At 37.2% G+C, this 23685-nt stretch overlaps 1 protein-coding gene across 2 annotated transcripts in view; it reads right to left on the reverse strand.

The window, feature by feature from the left end:
* LOC125225634 (cuticlin-4) overlaps positions 1-23685 on the reverse strand; it is a 58946-nt gene that overhangs the window by 3340 nt on the left and 31921 nt on the right. For both annotated transcript variants that reach the window (XM_048129441.1, XM_048129442.1), the window contains exon 3: positions 11735-11808. In XM_048129441.1, coding sequence (XP_047985398.1) covers positions 11735-11782 — 48 coding nt within the window. In that variant the 5' untranslated portion in view covers positions 11783-11808. The remainder of the gene's footprint in view (positions 1-11734; positions 11809-23685) is intronic.

Genomic DNA, 23685 nt, shown 5'->3' on the forward strand with positions numbered 1-23685 from the left:
GTTTGTTTCGCCCTAACATCTTAATTGCATTTAATCTGAACAATTATTTATCTCCGATTAACCTGTGTAGCATGAGAGTAGTTATCATGTTAATCGCAATAGATGGCAGTAATTAGTGGGCACGCGCCCTCTAGTCAAGAATACGATCGATAACGCTTCGTTGCGAACGATGTCTGTTTCTCTGTATCGCACCAATCCGAATGAGCGATAGCGCGAGGTAACTTACATCAGTCTCATGCGTTATCCCGGCATTCGCCACGGCTCATGAGACCCTGGGGTCCGCTATGATAACCAATCCCAAGATTTGGCGTAGGCACTAGTTTTTACGAAAGTGACTGCCATGTGACCTTCCAACCCAAAGGATAATAGGATTAGTCCGGTCTCCTCACGATGTTTTCCTTTACCGAAAAGCGACTGGCAAACATCAAATTACATTTCGCACATAAGTTTCTAAAAACTTATTGGTACGAGCCGGTTACGATACGCTTACGCTACGAAGCGTAAACAAGTGGTGTTGGCTAGAGAGACAGGTGCGCGCGCGCCGCGCTGCGCCGCCGCCGCCGCCGGCGCAGGTGAAAGTACGAGATCCGCCGCAAACCGCATCCGCTTCCCCCAAACATGAGCTTCGTTTGCCAAACGGCGGAATTTATATGATTCAACCTTTAGACCGGGGTTTGGCTCATTACTTGTGGGAAACGGAGTTTTTAAGCAGATTTCAAGATATTTTTAGCCATGTCTAACCGCAGTATGTGTTATTATAGTGTAAGCCGTACTAAGGTAACATTAATTAACTTTTTATACAACGCGAATATTTCAGTACAGTTCGATTAAGCATATGATATGGCACAATATGCTAACTGATTAGTGTAAGGCATGTTCACGAAATAAAGTAGCCATAGAAAAATTAAAATAAAACGTTTACTTCTTATAGTACTGAAAACAAAAAAACATATTTATATGTAAAAACATTTTGAAAATAAAATGTAACCCAAATTTTACAGAAACTCTATGAATTGGCGAATTCCTTGACTTTGTTGCGAACACCTGCCATCAGTGTGCGTATTGAACTGTTATTGAACTGACGAGCGGCTGCGTTCCAAATTTGTTTAAAGTCAGCTTCATTGTCGGCCACTGCACCTTTCTTGAGCAGGTATCGCTTGATGTTTGCCCAATACCTTTCAATCGGGCGGAGTTCTGGGCAATTTGGCGGGTTCATGATTTTCGCAATATAACTAACGTTCTCGGCATCAAGCAAATTTAAGGTGGCTTTAGCGTAATGAGCAGATGCTAAATCAGGCCAAAATATTGGCGGAAGTGCATGTCTCCTATATAAAGGCAAAATACGCTTTTTGATGCACTCCTGTCGGTAAACATCACCGTTGATTGTGCCGGTAGTAAAAAAGCTCGAACTCTTTAACCCGCACGAGCATATAGCTTGCCATACTAGTATCTTGGGGGCGAATTTCTCAAAAGCCACGCACTTGTGCTTTTCTGGAATATCCTCGCTAGCCGCACATGTATAAAACTGAGGCCCTGGTAAGGTTTTCATATCTTTTTTTACATATGTCTCGTCATCCATTAAAATGCACCGGCCGCTATTTTGAATTAAAAATTTGCTCAAAAGTTTAGCTCGAGATTTCGCTCTTTCGAGCTGGGCGGGAGTCCTTTTTGGGATTTTCTGTTTCATTTGTTATATAGGTGATTTTTATTTACTACTTTATTGATATGTCAGTCAATTTACTAAAATCTAGCCTAAATATAAAAAATATTGGTGGTGGAGGCCTCCATTAGAACCTTATAGTTTGTAAGAAATCTGACATTTTAAAATCACCGAAAATATGTATGGGCACTGTAATCAATTTGCCCCACCGAATTCAATTTTTTACACATTATTCCACATTTCAACTTAATATATTACTTATTATTAAATTTATTGATATTTTTCATTTTAATTCGATGACAGGTCATGTAAAAAGGCTCATAATTCCGCAATTTTACAAAATTTAACATGGTAATATGCTAGTCATTATCGAGTAGAGAATTTTGTACCCATAGAGTGGCTTAATTTGCTTAGAAACATAGTTCTATGTTTTTACAAGGTATATCCTACTATTTAAGTATAAAATATTAGAAAATAATGAACATTTAATCAGTTTACAACGTGGCAATCGAAGTCGGTGGTCACTTTTTTTGATATCGGTGGTCAAAAAATCCACCGAAACCACGGAAATCAACTCCACTGATATCAAATTTTATAGCTTTTTTGGAGATAACTGCAATAGCATGAATGATACAGAGGAGATGTTATAATGACGTAATAACATACTTTCAAGGATTTGTTAGTACCTTACATAACGACAAATGGGCCTAAACTGTGGGAGTAAATTGATCCACCGAATCTTAAAAAACATGGGACCAAACCCAGCGAACGACTGAGAAACCTTCAAAAAGTCCCCTTTATAAAACGGTACTGCATCTCCTCTACACTGAATGGTTAAAACATAGCTAAAACTAACTATATTGGTGCTACTACGTCCCTGATCTACTAATTTGTAAGAGTAATGTCATGTTTAAAAAAATACACCGAAATCAGTCACTAGCCCGGGACAATGGTAAATTTGTCTTTACTCGATGAGTTTAGCTAACATATTATTTTTATACAGAAAATATGATGGGTTAACTAATACCTTATACATGAATATCTATAACAACTGCGATCAACAACTCCATTTTGAGTTATGATTTTTTGTTTTGCAAATTCTGAGTGCGGGACACGCCCACCGACGGTCATTTTTCGCATTTAATATTTTATTACTCATATCATACAAATAATAAATAAATAATGTTAAGGTGTACCAAATAGAACAGAGGCTAAAGATTATGCCTGATTTAATTCAGATTTTTAGAACAGTCCGTTCTGACGTTTTTTGCCTCGGACACGTAAAAACGCGCCTCCTGAGAAATGCCCGGATATTAATCATAACTTCGCGCATTTTTGCTTGACACTGATAGAATGAATCGATACATCAAATCGATATTAACGGATTTTGTCACCTTAATTTTAGAGTTATTCGTGAACCGTTAAAAACCTAATTATTCAGAGACGATCGTCATACGTTTGCGTCATAAAGGAAAGCTGTCCTTCCCGCATAATTTTAGGCTATTTTTATGCAACGTGGGATACTAAAACTACTTTCAGCTGAGAGTCTGTTCGAAAAGTCAAGAGTCGTGAAATGTATGGGGTCCAATACATTCCACACAGACTCTATGAAGATTCAAAAACTAGCTCTCTAAATTTTAGCCTTTAGCTCATTTTATCCGACTAAAATTTGAACATACTGATGTGCCGACGGAAAATTTTGAAATTTTTACATAGGAAAACTTCGGAAACTTTCCACACTTTTTATGGACATTGTATGGATGGAAACTTTCCATTTCATAAATTTAAATTCTCTTAATAAAATATTTCGTGATATTTTCGTGAATTTTTCATGAAATTTAAGATTTTTTTGGAAAGTTTCCGCAACTTGCACATCACTACTTGAACATGATCTATCAGTATTCATAATGCTTCAGTTTTAATTTCCCACTGCTCGTCGACCCGAGCGGCCAACATTGTTCGCGTAATACCTAATTTCCCGAGCTGGGGACGTGGGAAGTGTGCTTCAGGTGCGTACGACACTAAGATGGCAGTGATGGCACGCCGTTTCTTTTAAATGTCCGCATTGCGCTTAGTTAGTGCGTGATGGCGCGTCCGGATTGTTACACTGTGACATACAACACACTATAGATCGTGTAAATCGTGTTCATGCGAGCAAAAAAGAGTATTCGTGGATGACACGATGTATCCATAAAGTAGAGATTAAAAATATGTAATTACTAGCTTTTGCCCGCGGATTCGCTCGCGTTAGAAAGAGACAAAAAGTAGCCTATGTCACTCTCCATCCCTTCAACTATCTCCACTTAAAAAATCACGTCAATTCGTCGCGCCGTTTTGCCGTGAAATACGGATAAACACACAGACACACACACTTTCCCATTTATAATATTAGTATGGACTTATATTGACTGGGATACACGAATAAACCGTGATTGCCTTTAACCGTGAAACCGTGAATCATTTAAAACTCTTATTAGTATGGATTCATAAATCCGTACGCTAAAATTTAGCGTAGCATATTGAATATACTCCCAAGTCCTTCAATATAACGCTTAACAAACACCTACATAATGTGGTGACTGTCAATTTTGGTCGTTGAAATAGTGACCTATGACATTTGGCGTAAGCAATAGATGGCAAAATTCACTGCAATGTCACGGATCCGTGTCTAAGCATACAAGAGTGGGATAAAAAGTAGTTACATTCGCATATTGCAATACAGGCGTGAATGTAAACACACAATACATAATCATCATTGAAACTGCATTTTAGATCTGTGTTCGTAATGTTTTCTATTTGTCGAAAGTCAAAACTCGGGATTCTAATCGCCGGGGTCCCTCGTAGAAGCTCTCAAAATGGGGAATTAAATGTATAACATCACGATTCATAATTCAAAAGCCCTACTTTTAAAAATTCAGGTTGAATCTACTGTAACCCCAACGTCCCCAACCATATACAGTAACCTACCTACTTGTAAAGCCTTAGCGTTTCGCCTCAAGGCAAAGCGCTTTCCATCTCAATTAAAACGTTCCTACTCATAAATTACGTGCGCGTACATAATAATTAAAAACATAAAATCAAAACTAAACGAGCGATGAAAATAATTTACATGATGTATTAGGTTCTTAATTGGTGAGATTGATGGAACGATAGAATGTCTCTCGTTGCCGAAAATAGACGTAAAAGACGTATAGCAGAAATTTGTTTCTCGAAAACAAGCCTTGTATTACAAGTGGTACAACCCATACGATTTGAAGATTTGGTGTACCTAACTAGTGTAAGGAATATTATAACATTTATAACCTCATCAGTTATTTATTAGTGATACGAAATAGATAACAAATTATATTCACATTGATACGTTACACATAGCCTTGTTAAATTGTTTGAAGGTATTATTTAAAAAAAATATTTTCGTTATTTAACCATGTAAATCATATATGTAATCCATACTTCTATACTAATATTATAAATGGGAAAGTGTGTGTGTATGTTTGTTTGTCCATCTTTCATGGCAAAACGGAGCGAGGAATTGACGTAATTTTTAAGTGGATATAGTTGAAGGGATAGAAAGTGACATAGGCTACTTTTGGTCTACTTCTAACGCAAGCGAAGCTGCGGGAAAAAGCTAGTATAATATATCAAATGATACTTAAGTACCCTCATACTATAATTTATTGTTATTTTAACTATAATAAAGTTGGATTATTTAAAAATTGTTCCAGTCCATATTACCTAAATTTTTGATGCAAGTTTTTGAAATGGGCAACCCCAACCTCTATGTGCAACTTGTCAATATCCATATTATCACTAATAAATATCAGATGCAAGCACATATTCCTTATACCGGATTTCCGACTAATAACACGTCTTCCGCTACCAAAAACCAGTCGTAAAAGTACTCCACGTAATTGAGATTAGTAACCGCAGATTACTGCGCATGCGCATGAACTTGAACCCTCGCAGGGCCGGTCGTGAGTACTTTCCCTGCGCCTGCGGCCCGCGGCGTGAAAGCATTCGTTTGATACTTGTATTGGTTGGGATTTGGTGTAACACTTGCAATGTATATTTTGATTTGTCGACTAGAGTTACGTTTTGAAACTGTAGATGTATGATTGGGAGTCATGTTAATGTTTTCGTAAAATATTTAATACTTAACCAATTTTTGAGTGTAAAATGTGTCTGATACCTACTAAACCTACTTATTATAAGTATGATTAAAATTGTATTGTAATTTTACATAAATACATACACTTAAATACGCACAGGTTAGACAAGCACTGCTCGAGTTTCAGTGCCAATCTTTGTCTTTGGGGTTGAATGAAAACGAAATTGTGATATTTTTTATCTGTATGAATATAAATTTCTAATTTTCAAATGACATTTTAATCTGTACAAATTTATTATGCATTTTAATCGATACGTTTATCTATATGAATTTTAACATCCTTCATACAAAAGACATCAACGACAATCGGTCACTTGTAAGACAAGCCTCACGCTGTGTTACATATTGTTCGTTACAATTGCTTTTTAAACGTGATTGATTAATATAGAGCTATCTAGTCTACATCTAATAATATCTACATAATAAGGCATAAGAATAAATATCGTTAACATATTTTTAGACATGATAATATTTGGAACGTTTTTTTTTTTTTTTTTTTTTTATCTTTAAGGTGTATTTTGCAATGACGACGTTTCTCAACATACAAATATGTTCGGTGAACTGAGAATTTTGATTTTGGGAAGGATTTGACATGGACATGGAAGAATAATTGTTTTTAGACATCACAGACAAAACAACACTTAATTATCATTGGAAGAAGATAGATTCGAAAGATCATGAAAGGAAGATAGAAAAGATAAAATTTATTAATATTTTATTTTTAAAGCAACTATAGAGCAATATATAATTATACCATAGACAACAAGAAAGCATGAGTGTACGCGGTAGAAACGAAACGTAAGATGCAAGATGGAGGCCAAAAAAGGTAGAGTCAGTTTTAGAGATATTATAGTTTTATGTTACCTAGTGAAGGGAGGGTCCATAAAAGATAGAAGAGATTGGAAATTGATAGGTCGTGGAATACTGTCTGGTAGGACGTCGTATAATGAGTGATTGAGCCTGACGCAGTTAAAAAATATGTGACACCACGTCTTATTATGCAAGTGACCAATGCATCACAATCAATTTGACAGATGGATAAAACAAACTACCGCATAATCCATCTATTGTACGGCCGGTAGATCAATCAAGGCGCCTAATAGGCTATTGTGATATGGATTGCTGAAATACACCGACAAACGAAAGTGATCATCCGTTTGCACTTTCTATGACAAATTGCTTTCTATTGAGAAGTTGCTAATGTTCTGTATGTTTACTACTTAATGTCTTATGTATTTACTTTATTTGGAGGAGAGGTAATTGTAAAATATTTGTAAATTCGATGTAAATTATAATTAGAGTCAATCTACTCTGACTGATAAACTAAGTGAGTGGGAATATCATTTCAAACGTTATATTTTTAGTGATTGTTTGTTTATATGTTTAAGTTTCATTTCTATTAAAAGAGAACGTTACATTTTGGTATTTCAAAGGCCATGTAGGGTTATATACATACGTTCGATATTACTGTGTAACCTCTAAGAAGTACCAAAGTTTTATAAAATTAAGTTTTTGCTTTTCCTAACACCGGAAACTAAATTTAGGTTTATTAACCGTTTGTTTTGGTGCTACTTATACCCGAATTTGCATTTAGTAGCGTCTTCTTCTTCATAAAAACCTCAATAAAAACGACTGAAAATAAACTTGTTGTCGCTAAATAGATGACCGAATCGAACCGCCTGATGACCCGATCACGACGGTAAACGTAATAGTTACCTGTCGCTATTACTATCGGCTAACGACATCGCCGCCTTACCCGTATTATAATGGACTCAAAAATGAAATCGCCCGCACGACGCGTTGCGTCATTTACGTACAAAGCCGCGAAAATAGTGAAAGTGATTTGAAAATACGTTTTGGCGGTCAAAGACTCGGTATGTTTCAGCGAGCGTGAAGCTTATGCAAATATATCGTACGAGCATTTGTTTTTTGTTTGCGACCGCGTGTTTTGGAGAGAGAGATTATCTCTTGTGGTTTCTTTAGACGAGCATCCTTTGTGTATAGGTAATGTGCTTTTTCATTCATAAAACATGGGATTTACCGAGCTAAAATACGACCCCTTTCAAAGTTAAAAATAGGAACGTCATAAAACTCATAAATTACCTTACGATTTGGATAGATATGTCTCTAAACTAAAGTTTCAGTCATGCATGTCGTTAGTTACAACAAAAAATAGTTTATAAATGATAGAATACCGTGCTAATATTGTTTCGTTTCTGTGAAATCAAATGCCTTATTAATATTGAGTATCAGTTCTAACATTTTTTAACGCGCATGCGGGGCCGCTTGAATCAATTAATTTCTATCAACAATAAACTTTTCACACATTGATTCACCACTAATAAACCACGGGCTATGCAGTTAGCTTCCAATGGTCCGTCGTTTTGTGGATGTAACGGAATCATTAGCCCACTTGTTGAGATCGCGAGCGGAAAAAGCTGAATAATGCAAGCGTGCCTAGAGCGTGCCAGGGATGGAGTTACACACGCCTAGCGAGTACCAGCAAGGTGGTAGAAATGCCACCAGTATAAGGCACCAAAAGCGAATCAGCGATGAGCTATCGCCGAAAAAAGGGAGCGAGCGATTTATAGTTCATCGCTCGCTCGCGCTAACATCGCGTCTCTTTTATTAACATGGGAGCGACTAAGGGTGGATCGACCTTCGTTAAGACAATACAGGAGGGGTCAATTCTTCATACAAACGCTCTCTGGTTTTTGAAGGTAGAGCAACGATTGTTTCAACACAGATTGTTATTATTTTTATCTGTGTCGGACCGCTTTTTAAAGACGCTAGAGCCAATCAAAAATTTCCAAAAACGGCTTTTTTCATTGTGGCGCAAAAAAAGGTGTGATACTCAAGATTGGTAACGATTAACCAAAAAAGCTAAACGGTCCGACACAGATTATTTCATCGTTATTCAGATTCTCAAATTTCGTTCCGATTGATTAAGTTTTAAAGGAGGAAACAGTCGAGAGCGGACCTTCGATTTTAAAGATTTTTTTATTATCTTTTAACAGACTTGTTCTTAATGGACAATTTTTTTTCGATAAATCTAGTTAATAACACTTGTAAAATTCCCAAGTTGAAAGGGGGCTCCTTTTTTCCATTTTAACATTTTCTCTCCTGTATCCTCTTAATATTCTATTCCCAGTCAGGGCACTGCTGTAGCACAGGGGAGCAGGGTTATAAGGAATGACGTAGAAAAAGCTATTAACATGCTCATCAGACTGAATGCGATTATGGAAATATTCGTAATTGCAACTGAAATTAATGTTTGCCTAAATTAGAAAATTTTAAACTGGAATTTTAATATAAAACTACATAACCAGAGCAGGGGCGGGCAAAGGTGAGAGAGAGTAAAATGTTGATTCGCATTAGTACATAGTTTGTTCTATTGGCTAGGTGCGTGTAGGAGTGATGCTGATTGATTGTCACAAATCTTAAGGAACATCAAACATTAACACTTAGTGGCATCCGTTGAAACTAACTTTACTCTATAAAATTTGACATAGAAAAGACTTATTTCAAGTATTCATGACTAAATACTCTAAATAGTCGCTGAGCAATTGGAATACCCGATCTGCGCACACGCTGCGCAAAGTGCAACGAAGGCCACCAGAAGTTTAACTGTAATAGGTGTACGATCAGATTTTTTTTTTGTAACGTAACGTAACGTAATAAACCTATTCCTAGTCAGGAGTAATATTTTATTTAAGCTATCCAAACTTAATACTATTGTACTGACGTTTGAAACTAAGTTGACCACAAGTTGACTCCACAACCTTTGCGCTATACCATTTTGTTTTTTTACCTTTACATTACTTTTGCGTTTTAGGCCCTTATTTAATTTTTTCTGGAATAGACTGTTTATTATGCCTTCGACATATGAATTATGATCAAGATAAGAACTCTCTAGATTCCACAAAACTTTATAATATACATATTTTAGATGATTTTCAGACGTTCACAACTCTGAAATTCGCAACTATGAGCTGTCTAGATTTTAGTATCACGTTTTAATTAACACAAAACTTTTAATCATAATTTTGTTAATCTCACAACGGCAAAGTTTCCCTACAATTTGTTACAAAATCGCAATCAGGAACGATACTAACACAAGTGTGAAGAAACGTTAGCGGACGGTTATCTTGCTCCATTATCCCGCGAACATATTGGACTGAACGGTATACGCAGGAGCTTTGATGCCCCGCTCGATGGCCTCTCGACTGGCTGCGTAGACAAGAAGCCAATCGTTCAAGCTCCGTAGCATGGTATTTGGTTATTCATAAAGGGTGTTGGAAACCTGAGTCTCAGGGATCCCGATATTTTTTGGCTCGTTGAGATCAGAATCACTAGCTGATTCAAAGAACTGAAGATTGCACTACGTTACGTGAAAAAAAAGTCCAGATTCTTATAAATCCCGATATTTTTGGGCTCGTAATGAGAATCACAAGCAGAACATATTTAAAAAAATCAAGATTGCACTACGTTACGTGAAAAATAAAATCTTACAAAAACGTGACGTAGTTGAACAAACATTATGAACTAATTTTTAAAATTCTGGGATGAAGCTGTCGATTCTGAATGAGTATAATGAATGAGTCAAAAAATAGCACAAATTTCTTTTCGTGAAAACATCCAGTTCTCTTAGTAGCAAAACGAGGGAAGGTGGTGGTGGTGGTGACTATGTTACGATACTCGATACGGAGCGCAAACGATTAGCACTTTGGCTAGGCCAGTGGTCACTGGAGTTTTAGAAAATCGTATGTTTGTGCTAAACATGATTTATTGGCAGTGGTTCTTCCGTTATTATGGAGATTTAAATTGGTTTGAAGTTAAAAACATCTTTATCCAACCTACTGATATAGGGTTCGAATACGTATGTACATATGTTTGCATTCGTTGGGAAAGTTGAAGTTTAAGATATATTAATTAAATATAAAATTCAAGTGATTTTTTTGAAATAAAACTATGGAAACGGATTAAATCGCGTATAATGAATTTAAAATACATACACATAGCGGATGTCAAGCACCGTCGGCAAAGGTCTGCAGTCTCTGAACATGTCATGGATAAAGTCAATCATGCTATAAAGTTTGACAAGCCTCTGGTTCTCGCTAAGGAGAAGCGATATATACCCAGAATGTTGCGAGAGGCCATTGAGATCAAGAAATATCCAAACTTTAATAGAGAGGATGGCTTTACTTTACCACCGGCTTGGGATCCAGTAGTACATCTGATAATGGAACAAGCACGACGAAGGCTGTGAGGCATTTGTGTTGTATGGTGTTGGACATTTGCAGTTTGTTTCTTTGTCAATTTTGTGTAGATTAATTGGTTAATTATTTTTTAACAGTAATGGTAAAATTTTTGAATATTGTATAACTAGCTTTATTAATAGTGTGTGAACCTGCCTTAGAAATCTATATTATTTGTGGTCATGGTTCGTTAATATTTCTTGTAAGTGGGTAGCTTTTGCACTTTTTAATTTTTCCTCAGTCACCCGTTGACCACGAACGCTGTAAAGAGTTCGAAACGTCGGGATGTATTTTAAATTCATTATACGCGATTTAATCCGTTTCCATAGTTTTATTTCATGAGTAACTATCGCGGTAACCGAAGACAATATTATGATTTTTTTGAGTTAGCGTATTTTAATCATTTTGCACTACTATTAAGATTACCAATTGATTTTTCTAAGTTATTGGTGGGGTCACATATTTGACAAAGAATAGAAAATTATCGAAACACTATTTTACTGTTACATCGTCAAGTGGAAACAAAAACTCACTATAATGACTATAATGTAAATATGAAGTAGAAGTTCATATTTATTTCATTATTTTCATTTGCAATTAATGACTTTTAATTATAAAATTTATCTATGAATAAAATAAAACACTAACCTGTAATAGGAGCGTCGCGATCGCGAGCAGTAACCTGGTCCTCTTCATAGTCTCAGTCCAGGGGCGTTCGGCGCCTGCAACCAACGAAACACGTTCAACCACTATCCTACGGCGGACATGTCGCCGGGGGCGAGCGGAGCGCGCGCGCTACCATGCCGGCATCGACTGAGCGCGCCACCAGCCCCACCAGCACCCACTCCCACCACTGACCCACTGACCGACTGTAGCTCGCCGGATGCACAGGCCCAGTAGCCGAATGGCACGCCAAACGCCGCATAAATGCAGTCTGGCTCTGTCGCGCCATTACGCAAGAGCGGTAGAGATAGATAGCTACGAAAGAGATTTATCGTGAGCGTTTGTGCATTCGGCTACACACTGGCTGCATGTTTCTCCGTGCGGCCGCTCCCGGCGGCTGCGGCCTTCACCTTGTGCAAGGTCGCAATTATTTGCATGATAGGTTCACGGGGTTGCGTGGGCGAGTTTAAGTAGACACTGGACCATAATCTTACTATAGAGTAGTAATATCGGGTTCGTTTATCTACACTTACGCTAAAATATCTCAAGACTCTAATACTGTGCACAGTGTGTAAATCTAATACGTTATTTATTATAGTTAGTACAAAACAAAAGAATTATAATAGACTAGCTTTTCCCCGCAGCTTCGCTCGCGTTACAAAGAAACAAAAAGTAGCCTATGTCACTCTCCATCCCTTCAACTATCTCTACTTAAAAAATTACGTCAATCCGTTGAAAGACGGACAAACAAACAGACACACACACTTTCCCATTTTATAATATTAGTATGGATATATTTTATCCATACAAAATAATTCGTCGCACAATAAAATGAAATGCAAACACAATCATGACAAAGCTCGCTGACAGCAGTTACTTTTTAAAATCTCATATCGCGTATATAAATGTGTGGTGATCAGTGTGATGTAATTAACTGTCATCGTAACCAGGTTTACAGTAGCTATATTGCTGGAGATTTTTTTTTAAATTAGTCATGGGATGAATATTAAAAGTAACTTAATAACACTTCTGAGGCAACACTCATGAATTCTATGTCAGGTAAAATGCATTGCCTGTATAAGGCTTACACAGTGTATTGTGAGATGTATGTAAGCCATTTGTAAGCATAAAAGCACATCTCGGACACTGGCGATCAAATATATGAAAGAGGCGCGTTCGTAGCACACAGTTTTAAAGCTCGTGTAGGTGAACGCGTACCATGCTTGTATGAGTGAGATATGTCGACTGTTCGCGTTTTTGACAGGCGGTAACTGTGAGGTAACCGAGCGGGGGTGGGCGGCACTTTCAGCGGGGAGCGGGAGTGGCCATACTGTACGATAGTATACTACTCTTTGACTGTGATAAAAGCGTGTGCAGATTGTTTCGTTCACGTGAGTGTGTAATTTTGAGAGTGTCGCGTCTCCAGCCTGCGGCTGTCGCGAGTTATTGACACTTGTTGACAAAATCTCCCTTACCTCCCTTATTGCACAATATACTATTTGGAGTTTCTTTTCTTATATGGGCAATTTAAATATAATTTTACCTTTTCCCAACGTTAAGTCAGTTAATTTAACATTTATCAGTGATTTACATTCTCAACCGAAAGATTTCTCGCTGTAACATGTATGTAAGAAATTCCTCTACCTTCACGAGCAGTCAAGTTTTTGTTAACTGCCAGCAATCAGGTTTTGGGGAAAGCATTTTCCCATGAGTGCTAGCAGTCCTTGTACAGCGCGCCTATAATGTTGTCGCGAGGCGTGCCGATTTCACCCCAGACACTCGATCGCTAGTTAGAAAGTCTCATCTCTTGATATGAGACAACGTGAACACACATGCTCCTACACGACGCGACATTACAAACTATCAATTTTACCGCAAATAATTATAGCAACCAGAAATGATAACGATTATAACCATTCGTAACACGCATCTTTAGTGTCTAACTTTCTAGATTATTTGCCAATTAAATAATACCTATGAATGTCTGGCGCAAAAACGATCCGACAAGCCGTAACGTAGAAACATTTGAAATGTTTGCTTACAATTATTAGTCATTAGTTAGGCATCCGAATCAAAAGCCTTAATACGATGAGGTTTGTCTATTTGTGTTTTTTGTGGCTCCACCAGGTGGCTGTAAGTGTAACTAGGCTGTAGCACTAGTTACTGCAAGAAAGCGGGCCCTCGGGCATTTTCTATTTTCTTCTAATCTGCGGCGATATTATAATAATAGACACGATAGCAGGTGCCGGCGTGCTCAATTAAGCGCTTCGCAAGAAAGGCGACCAATGTGGGCCAGCGCCCAACCAAAATCATAACCATAAGTAGTACATGATAATAGTATACTCGGATGTCTTGGAGTGCGGCCACCGCAACACGCCCTTCTCTGCGGCTTTTGTTGACTACCTGTTTGGTAGTTCTTTTGCATTCTTATAAATTTTCAATACACCTAATCAAAAATTAATTACTCATAAGTATGTGTATGTATCTACAATATTGTCGTAATCCTTATCAAATAAATAAAAACTACCTAACGCGGTAACTTATTTTAAACATTTCCGAATAAACTCCTATAAAGTTGGGAATTGTTTGATCGCATCATAGGTTATTTAAAAAGTGCATTATTATTCACATCAATTTATTTTAACGAGATAGTTATTCAATTCACTTCACATTTTCAATAGAATTCAATTCCCATTTATACGCATAGGCAAGATATAACTTTCGATAACGAAACCAATTATTTTAACTGATTGATGAGCTGAGCATTATCAGATAATTGTTTTAAAATAATCAAGCACATCACAATGTTTATATTGTGTTGACTGGTCAAGTAGAAAAAAAGAGATGTGTATTTTTTAAACCTACGATACTGTCCTAAATTCTACTAAATTGCTCTTGGCCTGCGGGTTACCTAAGTATTAATATTTAGACATGTAGGTACCATAGCTACAAATCTCTAATGATTCTGTCAGCTTCATCATAGACATCAGTCGTTTCGTTGACTAGAGGAGCAGCTATCTTATTTACAAATCATCTTGTCTTTATTGTAAGCCTGTCCTAGCATAACTTGACTTCAAAATTTGTAACGGACATGCTTGGTTCAGAAGTCAGATGTATACTGGTCAGGTTAGTCCGATATGTTGTAAACTATTAGAGGTTATTGTATGATTTTTACTCATTGATCAACGTCTTCGTACTCATGGTGAAAGCTGCACTAAATTTTCATAACATTTCTGACTAGTTGACTACTCAATTATTCATTACAAAGTTGACGTTTAAAAATAGCTAAGACGATGGCTATTTGAAACTGTTAAAGCCCAATTAAAACATCATTCAGGTAATGTTTAGACGTTTAAATTTTATTGACGTCTTATTTTATTTTGAATTATAAAACGTTTACGTATAGTCAACGTCATTAGTTTGACTATCAAAACTGTACTATTTACCTACTTACCCCAATAATTGCATCTAATAGGCTAAAGCGTATTTGTCAACTTAGGGCAAATGTTAGCATTATTTTCAAGATACCCAGGAACTAAAGTTATTTTAATTGTCTCCTGTGGACTTCAAAGATAGAGTCACCCTGTGTTGATTGTATTATGCTCTACAGCATCCCCAATATCATTTGATTATTATACTCCCATACAAATTTTTCCAAGACAGTACAAAATTAGATACCGATTTTCTTCTAAATTCTATAATACAGAATCCTTTAAAATTAAAAAAAACGCTACGAGAGGGGCTACTAGAAAAATTTAAGTAGGTAGTAAAGTTAAATAAACGACGTTAGTCTTACATCTAGAGTGCGGCGGAAGGGTCCTGGATTTTCCCCCGTCTACCTTCCCCACGCACAGTCCGTTTGCTCTTACGGCCCAAAAAGCCATAGAGTCCAAGTCAGGTTGAAAAAAAAAAGTTAGAATGAAATCTTAGTATTGTTAAATACATAACCATAAGCCTGAGCGCAGGTTTCACACGAGATGATCGACAAAAACTGACGTGAATCGAAACTTTGTTAGTCACTTTCGTTTTCTATTAACGGCTATCTGCAATTTTATGCGAACGACATCTGAGGCGTGAGGTTTTTGCAATAATTTCAATGTAATGATATATTTTCTTTGCTGCAATTAGCTTTGTGTATAAAAGATTTAATCATAGAGATACCCAAGTACCAATGCACCCATTCGCCCATGTATGTACGAGTATCTATTCATTGTACGATTTGTACGTAAAGTTTCATCACACATCAGACCACACATCGTTAGTTATTAAACTTATTAACTCCTCATTAGTTTAGACACAGTCAGTCTTATTTTACGGTATAACCATGATTTCGCGTATCGTTTGAAATTTCTGGAGTCAAATTTTCTATTAATTATTATTTTGTGGGTACCTACCATTTAAAGTAACATTTTCATTGCTATTAGATTTCGTTTTTCCTGGTAGTCACTTAAGCCACACCTTGTTCTTGTACTTACTGATGGAACTAAATTAATCACGTTTCCAAAGATCATATTTTATTTATGACGCTCTTGCATTTAAGACGATGTCCAAAAGCGTCTAACAGCATAACGAAGTGGTCGAGAAAGCCGAGTCACGTAAAGCAATTACGCGTGCAACCGCAGCACGCTTCGCGTATCTTATCATCTACACTACACCCCGCGTAGTTCCGACCGAGGCCTACCGCGAACGACGGAACTGCGTTCGACCACTTGTCAATTCGTACGTAAGTGTGACAAGATGACGTGACACATTGAACCTGCTTCGCGGTAGGTCCTTAGTTTCATCCGATACGCCCTTAATTTGGTAGGGCACTGTGTATTCATCGGCGTCCCGTGTAGTTCCGAAGTTCCAAACAGTTCGGTTCGATGTGGGTCTGGGTACCCACTACCCACATCCCGTTGGGTCATCATCGGTTAATAAGTCTTTGCACATTTATGGACGTTAATTTTCCAGGTTTTATTACTTTTACTTGGAGAAATTATGAATGAATTCATTGAATAATTCGCCATACACTTTTGATAGCATTGACAAAGAGTTATATTTTTTATCGGCTTTTGCGGATTCCTCATTAATAAGGTCCTAAAACCTCAAGAACCCCCTACCGTATACGACGGATTTGGGTTAAAATGCTCGCCATTTCTTTATTAGATAGATTCTATGTTGTACACAATAAAGTGATTACTACTACTACTACTACTACTACTACTACTACTACTAAAGAAATGGATAAAAGCCTACGATTTCGTAATTAAATTTTCTCAATTAGTTTAATAAACAGACCCTTTGGTCTATTTTCTGAAATGGACCAACTAGTTTTCAAACAGAATACGTTCACCTCGTAAATTTCGTTGTTTGTATCCAATGTTCAGTTTTAATTAGCCATTATTGGTACGCATAGCGCATGTTATCTGCGTCATCAGTTCCGTAGATATGTTCCGTTCGACTTACCGGAGTACCGGTTATACAGAAATAGCTGGACTCCAACGGCATTCTATTGCTGCTACGCGTATAATTAACAAATTTGCAGATTCTTAGGAAAATTGCAGTGCTCCATTTCTACATATTATGGTGTACTTGTACATATATTATGTAATTTATGTACGTAAATTAAGTGGATTTGCATATAGCCATAATTGCTTAACATAAGTCTAATTAAATCCATTAAGAACAGTAATATGTAGGTGTACTTATTTAAGTTACGTAAAATTTAGTAATTTGATGATAAGCCATATTAACGTTTTTAGGGTTCCGTACCAAAAAGGTAGAACAGGAACCCTTATGGTGCGACTCTATCCGTCTGTCTGTCTGTCTGTTTGTCACATTTCTAAATATCTCCAGAACTACTTATGCCAACGATTTTAATTTTTTTCTGTGGCCCACCACAGGTCGTCTAAAAAAGTAAAACGAAAACGATCAATAAAAAAAAAATACAACGGCTAAAAAAGATGTGCCAAGAATCTAATACTTCATATAACAACACTATACTAAATAGGTATGCCCTTAAATTCATCCCCACTATTTTTTTACACCTTGTATAATTCCAAAGAATGAAAGATTCACTATAAATCTCACGGCCCATTACGCATGCGTACTTAAAAAAGGAAGTATTGCCGTGTGACGAATTTTACTCACTGTTATAAATGGTTTCGGCCATTAGTGCCAAAAAAAACGATGTCTACATTACGGCCTGTAATGAATGATCTTACGTAACTCGCATCCGTTCATTGAATTGTTACATGTGTGTCAGTTAGGTATAGAGTCTATACTATACAACGTGTTTCCGGTATCACTCAAAACCTCAAACACCCCAACTGATTTTTATTTTTTTAAACTCATCAAGAGTATTCATCTTTTAATTTGATGGTTACTTTTTTAAAATTGAATTTTTAATTTTCTGTACAGCTCTACTTGACTTTTAGCTCTACACTCAATAAAATAATTGCTAACTACCATCATAAACCATAAGACTATTTATTTGTGTACGTTACTACAACGACATAAGGTTTACCAATAGACAGCTCAGATGTCACTGTAAAACACTTTAAAGCTTTGTCACAGTAAACTTCAATATGGACATAATCGCAGTAAGCAAATTTAAACCCAATATTTAAAATGACAAGGTTGTAATTAGAACTCGTACGTTCATTTTGTTATGACTTATGATAGACATTAAGATTAAACTGACAAACAACGTCAAACTCGTAGCGGAAAAAATAATCGTCCAAGTAACCAGCCAGTATTAATACCCCTAAATACTGAAAAAGGTAAACAACCTCAGGCAATGCGATATACACAATGTTGTATTACGAGTACAATAGAATAGGCACGTAAAAAATAACTAATAATACTAATTTAAATAAAAATATTACCCCCATCAAGATATAGCTCAATCGATTCTACTCTCGATTCTGAACAAACTGTTTTCAGGTTTTTAGTGTTAAGTGAAACACGGTGTATACGCAAAATTTGTTATGAATGGGATAGGTATATAGAGGTAATATAATATAGATGTGTAAACTTCATTTCCATCAACAATAGTTGTTGGAAATAATTTCGACGACCGGTCTGGCGTAGTCGGTATCGGTAGTTCTAATGTATCATCAAGGCTCCGAGTAGTTGCTACCACTGAGAACGAAGTAAGTAAGTCTAGTAACTCCTTGAAGCTTTTGACTTGTCATCAGTGGACGGCGCTCGCATGCCACTGGGCCCTATAACAAACCTATGCTTTTTATTCCAAAGTATAGTTTGTTTCCCTAACCAATTTGATAGAATTTACCTTGAAAAACTAGTTAGCAACACTCACTGGCTCGATGCTACACGAAGAATCAGAAATTGCTACCACAATTATTAATTTCACTCAAATAAATTAAGTAATAAGAGATTTTATAAATTACCAGTTTTACCACATATATTAAGATAATAAACACCACATTTAAAGTCCATTTAAACCATATAAATAGTAATAGTTAAATTATTTCTCCACAATACACGTTGACCAATTATAATTTAAGACCAATCATAAAAGAACTCTACTTTCATAGAAATAGTGTGTGACTTTACCCTATTCCTATCGTTTTCCCTACTCTAACATATCTGAAACACAGACCGTCACTTACCATAGATCTTGTGTTCAAAATATGCACAAGTGTATCCCTACCATAAGCTGTACAGTTCAGCCAGCGAAGCTGAGATAGGCAACCTATAGGCTTGAGTTCTGATCCCCCCCTCTGCTTTTGCCCGCAGGCTAGGGTAGCAGAGAGTAGATCGCCCTATCCGTGTATATATCCAGTATTCTAGGACACACCAGTACCAGCCACATGAGAGACCCAGCTGCGATCAACTTTACTTAGATGTGGATCGATCACAACCGAAATCCCCAGCGACCAACACCAGCATGGACTAGAGCACCGAGTAAATAAATATAAATATATATAGGACCCCAGCCTCAAATACTGCCGACTTCAGTGAGCAAGGATTACTCCTAATGTCTTTCGTCAATCGTGAAAGTCCTCACTTCCATCTAACAGTTGGACTCTTTGAGACCGGTGAGAAAATACGCTTTTGTAAGTATAGAAAAGCGTCCAAGCCCTCCACTTGGAACAAAAAGACCCCTAAACGCCTCTTATTTGACACCGTAAGGGAAGAAGCGCCTAGCCGGACAACAATCTGTCACAAACAATGATCTGGCTTATAACTTTCACAAAATAACCCCATAGAAAATTACTAAATTCAATTTTACTGACCAACTAAACAAACGAGTGAAGTTTCCTTTACGTGCTATAATCTAAGCTTAGTTTTGCAAGAATTACTCCCTACAAAACCAAACACAGACTTATCTCCAAGCACCAGCCATACATCGACCCAGTCTTTGTATTGCTTGACGGCACTCATGAAACAAAACACAGAAAACTTCACTATACACATCAATTTAAATGTAACACTACACTATAAATAGAACACTAAAATAACCCCACAACTGACGGTAAAGCAATTCCACCACAGGTCTAGGTTCAACTGTACGACGTTATTGTCCCCGCACAATCAAACAAAGACACAATTTCAAAGTTTACAATCACTTAGAATAATTTCTAAGTAAAAACAAACAGAGAAATAATAGCGGAACAACTTCACTCACCAGTAATACACAAAAGCCAGAGACACTGTTAGTCTTGTGGATATTGTAAGAATGACGCGCGTCGGCTCGCTCCGACCCTTTTATAGTATCTAATAGAGACACAACAGAGACTGGGGACATAATGGAAACTGGAGACATACTGGAGACTTAACAGAGACATAACAGAGACATACTGGAGACTGGAGACATAATGGAGACATAACAGAGACACAATGGAGACATAACAGAGACATAATGGAGACATAGTGGAGACATAATAGAGACACACTGGAGACTGGCGACATACTGGAGACACAATGGAGACATAATGGAGACATATTGGAGACATATTGGAGACACAATGGAGACATAACAGAGACATTATGGAGACTGGTTTGTTTACTAAGCCGTACACCCTATACATTTAACGTCCATGTTCTCTCAGCAAATAATCGTTTACCTATCAGTAGTAACAAAGAACAGTACAATTGAGGGAAAAGAACAATTGAGAATTTAAATAATACAGACATTGAGACAGTGAGACAACAACACAACTCATAACCGATCGCTTAGATTAGCTAGCCACAGATTTTTCAATTTCGACTTCTGTGTTTCGAATTTTGTGTGATGAGCACAGATATTTGTTCCTGGGTCATGTATGTTTTCTATGTATATAAATATCTAAATATTATATACACATGACTTCTTCTTAATTTAATTCATGCCCATAAATCACCCGTAGTCTCTAGTTAGAACCTTATCCTTTCATTTCACGAATCTCACTAAGAACAATAAAAGATCAGTCCTCGATTACAAGAAGAAATGCCGTTTTTATCCACTAATTGCGCACATGTCTAAGATCCTAATCTACGCAATGAAGGGCACGCAGATTCGCAACGATCCACGTTTCGTGTACGTTCGCATCACGCTCACTTTCTAACGACCGAAAGAATAAATGAGAAAACCTTCTCAGGCATTCCCATGCATTAGTTTAGAAGAACTTTCAGCTCGTTACCGACCAATTAAAAATCACTACACTCGAGGTACGCTCGGCGTTGAATATAGCGGAACAACCAAGGCGCTCACATATACCTAAACACGCTACTAATGTCAAAGCTTTCAGTGTGTGTTTAGATATGTGTGAGCGGCTGAGCGCCTTGGCCGCTCAGGATACGTAGCCAAATGCGCAAACGCTTACGTTAATATCGTTATCGTAGCTAGCTCTCTCTATCGCTCTTCCGTATTGGTGCGATAGAGCCGACTGCGTTTCGATCGGCGTCTAGCGTCAACGATTGTCGTTCGGCTTAGCCGGCAGTTATATCTGCTAGCGACTGTACTACAGTCGTTTATCAGCAGGGTTAGCACATGATTGCCGCGAGAGTATGTCGCCGCGAGATAGACTACCCGTCCTTATGTCATTAATACAGTTAGAAGAAGACGTATCCTCTATCTCGCGGCGACATACTCTCGCAGCAATCATGTGCTAGGCCTACAGAGCCGAAAGTGACTGGCCAGATGCGAGTCAAAGTCAAAACACACTGTAATTATGCTACCATTAAATACTCCATCATTGACAAGCGCGTCATTTGGCGTAACGATTAGTCAATATTATTAACGTGAAATGAGATTTGATTCGTTGACGTGAGTATTTTGGCCAACGGAATTATTAGAATTGGAGTCTAAATTAATGACTTTACTAATGAGGGTCGACGTGATTATCTTGTCGAATTATTGATACAACTTAATTGTATTGTATTGTAAACATTTTTTTCTACTCAGAAATGTTTCCAAAAGAATACGAGACATAATATTCTGTTCAGGCATATGGGATTGAAGTCAGTGAGTCAACCAGTCATAATCTTGGATCTAGGCTTTAGAAATGTGAAATAATTTATTTATCATAATAAATTGATTATTTTATAGCTCACTCATAATATAAATGTATGTATCATTCACACATAGAATAATATACTTAATAGAAATAGGTATACTTACGTATTAAAAAAAAGAATCGATGTCATCACGCTCTAAAGCAAAAACCGATATAGAAATTATAATCATCACTTGTTAAATTCCTTTTGTGCATGGATTAAATTAAATTATATAGTATACCTGCATGTGTAAGTAAAACAAGCTATTTATGGAACTATGTACATTGTACCTAGTTAACTAGCTTTCGATGTCAAAGAAAAAGACTATCGCGTTGCTATTGATGGTTCTTTTCTTATTGTCTCGTTGTGAATTTATTCGATTCGCAGAAACAAATCGTTTTCACTTATTAGGTCAATGATCATGTTCTCATGTCGTGTACTAATTTGTCGTTTAATATAGAAAACATAGGTAGCGAGTAACAGTGTCGCGTATTAATCTTGGATTGTGATTGGTTGTGTTATTTATTAGATCACATCATATAAATACTAGCAAAATCATAGTTGGAATATATACTTATTTCTATTTATTATTTAATATCATAAAAAAATACATTAAAATATTGTCGCAAATAAATTGAAATAGGTATGTGGAGATTGCACAATCTGAAATTTCACTTATCGTTTTTGGCAACGACCAATTTGGGTAATCCTGCGTCATACCCCATATTGTGGTTATATAGCGATTCGCACAATGTAGTGTGACGTATCTATTAGATGATTCGATGAAGAGCAGCCTGTGGGCTCAAGGTTACGCCACGCAACACTTTCACCTCCCGCCCGCCAGTTCGTTGCTCTCCGAAATCCGCAGATTTCTGCCGCTCCATACACTATCAATGGCGCGCCGAACAAACCTAGCCCATAGGCAAACTATGACATAGACTAAAATACACCCAAATTCAGCCTAATAGGACTTATTTCAGTCTAGCATAGAGATTCTATTCGTTGACGTTTACGTTCAATGCCCGTGTTAATGGTACTGAGAAACGTAACATGGCCCACTTTCTCTTTTAAGCATATATAGTCTCTTTCTCGCTCGCAGCCTCCTAGTTTGGAGGAGGGAGATGACAGTATTTGAGATGTTGCGCCGAGGGAGCTGGCCAGCTTGCTTTCTTCGCAGCACTTGGCATTGGAGGCGTACGAAATCCGGAAACTTTCGTTACCCGCGCGATTGTGCAGGCGATTGAGCGGACACAGGCATTATCGGCGGCGACTTGTTACAATTAGCCGATCTTTCATTATTGCATCACAACGAGACTTGACCTTCTTGCCCGACTGGCGACTACTTAACAATGCGGTAACCGGGTGAAAAAACGTGACGCGATTTTTAAGTAGATTATAGTTATCGTAATTGAAAACGATGGCACCCATTTTTTTGTAATTAGCTGTAAATT

This window comes from Leguminivora glycinivorella, chromosome 4 (genome assembly GCF_023078275.1).
Source record: "Leguminivora glycinivorella isolate SPB_JAAS2020 chromosome 4, LegGlyc_1.1, whole genome shotgun sequence".
Taxonomy (NCBI): Eukaryota; Metazoa; Arthropoda; class Insecta; order Lepidoptera; family Tortricidae; genus Leguminivora; species Leguminivora glycinivorella.